This window comes from Sinocyclocheilus rhinocerous, unplaced genomic scaffold (assembly GCF_001515625.1).
Source record: "Sinocyclocheilus rhinocerous isolate Xijiao unplaced genomic scaffold, SAMN03320098_v1.1 scaffold594, whole genome shotgun sequence".
Lineage (NCBI taxonomy): Eukaryota > Metazoa > Chordata > Actinopteri > Cypriniformes > Cyprinidae > Sinocyclocheilus > Sinocyclocheilus rhinocerous.
In genome coordinates, this window is record NW_015645059.1 from 1,948,331 (window position 1) to 1,953,849 (window position 5,519).

The window sequence follows — 5,519 nt, forward strand, 5'->3', positions numbered from 1 at the left end:
TACTTTTCTGTGTTTATTGCGTTTAAGAGATGCACGTTGAGTCAACAGTATCATTTTCATATATGGGCAAGTAAACATGGCAACCTCTGACGTGCGGCTTTCTAAAAACAGCGCTCACTGATAGTGGGCCTTGGCGTGGGGGAATGCCAAGCCTCATTATAGAGGCTACAGACAGGCGGTTGGGCAATGGAGAGGGCCTGATTTCACCCCGTGCACAAGAACTGGGACAATTTAATTTTCTCAACCCCAAACGGTCTCATTCTCAACTTCAGTGAAGCCGTTGCTCGTCAAATCAAGATGGACAGCTTGGAGAAGCAGCTTATTTGTCCCATTTGTCTGGAAATGTTCACGAAACCGGTTGTGATTCTTCCTTGTCAACACAATCTTTGCCGGAAATGTGCTAATGACATTTTCCAGGTACAGTTTCAGTATTTTTTGTTTATCAACAACATTTATCACAAAACATATTGATATAGCTACCCTCTTTTAGAAAATAAATAAATTGTTTTATAGCCTACTGTGTGGAGTATTAATTATTATTATTATTAAATATTATTAATTGTCTGCTTTATTTTACTGTAGTTATAGCCTAATATTTAGTCTAATATAGTGTTGCTTCACCTCAATCGCCTTTTTTATTTACACAGGCTATTTGGGTTCTACATATACTCGGAAAGCTAAAATATATGAATATTTGTAAATAAACATTCAATAATCTCTAAAAAATCAGGTGTTTTGTTCATTTGCTGTCCCACACTTCCTGTCCAGTCCTCAAATCCATACCTTCCCACCAGAGGAGGCACAGCGGCGTCAGGTGGCCGTTTCAGGTGTCCATCCTGCAGGCACGAAGTTGTGCTGGACCGCCATGGGGTCTACGGTCTGCAGAGAAACCTTCTGGTGGAAAACATCATTGACATGTACAAGCAGGAGTACATCAGGTTAGAGCTGAGAAACAAACACCTCGGGAAGCTCTAATAGGATGTCCGTATGGTTTAACAAGATCCCTTGTGTGATGACAATGTTCAAGAGAAATGTAGGCTACAAATATAGTCCAGGGCTCCAGACTGCGAGTAAAATGTTACCAGTTGTGACCCAAAATTGGCGACAGTGATTAAAAATATAGCTGGCGACATTTCGAAAAACTTTGTTTTCCTGCGAGTGCGCAGCAGTATTTCTTGCACACCAGTCGTGATGCTCGATTCGTTAACCAATGACTCTTATGTATCGGTTCTTTTTAATGAGTCAGTCATAACAATTTTAGCGGGCTGATTCGTTACAAAGTATAAAAATGACGCATGAACCGCGAGTCATTTTTCAATTATACCCGATTTATAAACCAGGAACTGTTACTGTGATGTGTAGGCCTACTTTAGGTTCCTGAGATTAACATCATTCATTTTAGTAGTTACATAATCTCAACAGCGTTTTGGAATTATTGTATTGTATTCTAATATAATGAAATAACTATATATATTGGTTATAAATGCTGCTGTTTAGGAGCCAATAACTTCTTCCTATTAATTTTTGTTTAGTCTGGAGCTCTGTAGACTAAAACATTTAATCAATTAATGTCTAAACTAATATGATTTCTATTATTAGGCTATAATTTGCAGAAAGAAGCCCATTTCCACCACATAAGAAAAGAAAATCATGCTTTGGTAAATCATAATTATAAGATATAAAGTTAAAATTTGACAACTGACATTTTTTAAACTTTTGATATAATAATTACTTAAAAAAAAAAAACGCATGATTCCTTTTCCTATGTGGTGGAAACGGGCTTCCAAATGGGCTTGTCAAAATTATTACTTTTTAAAAACTTTTTTTTAATATTATATTATATTATATTATGATTGATTACCAAAGCATGATTTTTTTCTTATGTGTTGGAAATGGGCTTCCATAGTTACCCCTATTGTAGAGGTAATAATCCTTCGGCTTTTTAGTAAAGTGCATGAAAAAAACTTTTTTCCTTAAAAAAAAAAGAAGAAAAGAGCAGACATGCTTTTAAGAATGAAATTCCCCAAGGCTGAACGATTAAGTTTTCCACCGCCCTGTCACTTTGCATCCCACTTAAGCGTTTCACTTTATAAACTCAAAAAAAGCTTTTGAATGAGAGGTTCATGTTTTAAAGTTCTATAAATCAGTCAGTGTTTTGCACTGCAAAAGACAGATTCCCTAGCGTCCATGTGGCTCCCAAGACCTGTTACTCAGACAGGTCAGAAGGCTAAGGATGACGGTCAGCTGGCAGCAAATGTATTTTTAGTTCCACCAGTCAGTGTTGAGTCTCCTAGGCGTCCTGACACACATAACAAACCCTCAATATGGCCTTGTGAATAGGCCTGTCGCATTAATCAATATATAGACTTATCGCGCAATATATGTACATGACCTCAATAATTTTTGGTGACGCAATATATCGCCCATTATATTTACTTAAAAATTTATGTCACCATGTTTTGTACATTCCACTTGCTCCTGTGTCTTTTGCAGCTTCTCGTACATAGCGTGGTGTAGTCATGAGGTGCTAGTTCAAATTAAAAAAATGCTTCTACAAAAAAAGTTTAATCTGCAGATATGGTCTTGTTTAGGGATCTGTGCCTTTGTGCATACGGACATCTGACTGCTAAGTAGTGATTGTGTTTCTCAGCAATAGTGTGCACCCTTAATTTACAGAGAAAAGAAGGTCAGGGAAAAATCTGTAGATGGAAAAATCTCCATACAAGTTTTTCTTGTATGCATTTTTCTTTTTTCTACTTGTTACTTTGCACTTTTTGTTAGAAAATGTTTATTTACCATTTATTCAGGTTTTATAAGATATCTAATATTTTGATACTTAATTTCCATGATCTAAATATTCTTAAAAATGAAAAGTTTGTTGTCATTTGGAAGTGTGTAGGCCTTCTTGCATTATTATGCTGTTACATTATGATTATATATTCAGTGGCATAAAATGGTCTTTAAAATGACAATAATATCGCTTATCGCAATTATTTCTGGGGCAATATATCACACAACAAAAAGTTGTTATCGTGACAAATCTACTTGTGAACTCTATAGTTATTTCATTAAGCATTAATTTGAAGTCCTGACCACATCTGAGGCAAAAGCCAAAAGGTTTCGAACCTTAGAATCTGTTTTATTATATACTGTTTAACCTCAGATGTCAGACTTTGATACTCATGGATCTGTTATTCTCCAAAGCAGCAGACCTTCTCCTGAACAGAAGGTTGACCAGCCGATGTGTGAAGTCCATAAGGATGAGAAAATTAACATTTACTGCTTGACCTGCGGCGTTCCCACTTGTTCTATGTGTAAAGTGTTCGGCGCCCATAAGGACTGTGAAGTGGCCCCTCTTAACAGTATTTACCAGACGCAAAAGGTAAAAACTCTTGCGCTTTCCAGGCATATTAATATTTATGTTTGTCTGCATAAGTACGCCAGAGTTTGCGTCAGTGTTTATGTGCTTGTGTGTGCAGCATATATTTTTACAGTTGTGTGTTAATATGCTTACGCACATCCTCATCTCCAGACAGAGCTCTCGGATAGAATAGCAATGATGGTGGGCAATAATGACAGAATCCAAGGCATCATCAGTCAGTTGGAGGAGACCTGCAGAAGCATAGAGGTTAGTCACACTGTGTGAGGGCTTCTCCCTCCCCAAAGCCTGGCATAAGAGCAGGATTATTGATGAGGAACGTAAGAACACTTCCTCTGACAAAAGATACACACGCTCTGGCATCGACGAGCCAGGCAGGCAGGAAGCTGGATTCTCTCCAGACCTCACAGTTGCATTCACAGAGGCTCCATGATTGACAAGCAGGCAGAAATGAGCCATCTCTGTTGAGCATATGGCTTCTCTGACGGAACGTCATTGTGAGCAAGGTTGAGGGTTAGAGAAGCAGGTAGTCAAACTATTGGTTTAGAGACTATATTTACACATAAACCTTAATCTTAAACTGTGGTGGTCCATAGTTAGTGATTTACATCAAACATTCTGGCTGTGTTCCAATCGCACAATAGTAGCCTATAAAGTGGCATTCTTTTGTAAAATTATATGATCATATGCTATATACCGCTTAAATAAAGTTTGGAGTCCTTAAGATTTTAATAAAGAAGTCTCTTATGCTCACCTAGGCTGCATTTATTTGACGGAAAAAAACTGTAATATTGTGAAATATTATTACAATTTAAAGCAACTATTTTCTATTTTCATATATTTGAAAATGTAATTTATTAATGTAATGGCAAAGCTGAATTTTTAGCAGTCATTACTTCAGTATTCAGTGTCACATGATCCTTCAGAAATCATGCTGATTTGCGGTTTAAGATACATTTCTTCTTATTATTAATGTTGAAAACAGTTGAATCTTTGATACATTTTCTTCAGGATTCTTTGATTAGAATAGAAAAAAGCACAGATTTATTTGAAATTGTGTAACATTATAAAATTGTGTAACATCCTTATTGTCACTTCAGATAAATTTTATTTATCCTCCTGAGTAAATATATTAATTTCTTAAAAAAAACAACAACTCTAATTGACCCCCCCAAAATTTGAACAGTAGTGTAATATATAATAAATATATTTTTAGAATATAAATATAATATAATTTATTTTAATTTACATTTTTTATATATTTACAGGAAAATGGCAGGCGACAAAAATCCAAGGTGTGTGAAAAGTTTGATCATTTGTACACCATCCTGGAGGACAGGAAGAGAGAGATGAATGTGAAAGTGAACGCTGAACAGGAAGAGAAACTGAATTACATACGTCGCCTCACAAGGAAGTATGGAGATCATCTGGAGTCCATGACCAAAATCATGGAGACAGGAATCCAGACACTGGAAGAACCTGAGATGGCTGTTTTCTTACAGGTTCTTTATGCCTACAATAGTTTATAGAAACAGAGTTAACACAATAATGGAATTTTTTTAAAATTTGTTTTAAAAAGCACATTTTATTTAAAGGGATAGTTCACCTAAAAATGAAAATTCTGTCAATAATTACTCACCCTCATGTTGTTCCAAACCTGTAAGACCTTCGTTCATCTTCAGAACACAAATTAAGATATTTTTGATGCATCCCGAGAGCTGACCCTCCCTCAGTGGAGATCATCTGGAGTCCATGACCAAAATCATGGAGACAGGAATCCAGACACTGGAAGAACCTGAGATGGCTGTTTTCTTACAGGTTCTTTATGCCTACAATAGTTTATAAAACAGAGTTAACACAATAATGGAATTTTTTTTACATTTGTTTTAAAAAGCACATTTTATTTAAAGGGATAGTTCACCCAAAAATGAAAATTCTGTCAATAATTACTCACCCTCATGTTGTTCCAAACCTGTAAGACCTTCGTTCATCTTCGGAACACAAATTAAGATATTTTTGATGCATCCCGAGAGCTGACGCTCCCTCAGCAAGGGTTCTTACACGATCAAGGCTCAGAAACGTAGCAAGGAGATCGGTAAAATAATTCATGTGACATCAGGGGTTCAACCGTAATTTTACG

The 5,519-nt window shown here is 36.2% G+C and overlaps 1 protein-coding gene across 2 annotated transcripts in view; it reads left to right on the forward strand.

Moving 5' to 3' along the window:
• Nucleotides 1-95: 95 nt before the first annotated feature.
• Nucleotides 96-5,519, forward strand: part of LOC107705202 (tripartite motif-containing protein 55-like) — a 12,741-nt gene continuing 7,317 nt past the window's right edge. Inside the window, exons 1-6 of one of the 2 annotated variants that reach the window (XM_016508393.1) lie at nt 96-417; nt 769-938; nt 3,205-3,382; nt 3,533-3,628; nt 4,648-4,801; nt 5,118-5,197. In XM_016508393.1, the coding sequence (XP_016363879.1) occupies nt 298-417; nt 769-938; nt 3,205-3,382; nt 3,533-3,628; nt 4,648-4,801; nt 5,118-5,197 (798 nt within the window). In that variant the 5' untranslated portion in view covers nt 96-297. The remainder of the gene's footprint in view (nt 418-768; nt 939-3,204; nt 3,383-3,532; nt 3,629-4,647; nt 4,802-5,117; nt 5,198-5,519) is intronic. The other variant, XM_016508394.1, reaches the window with a different exon arrangement.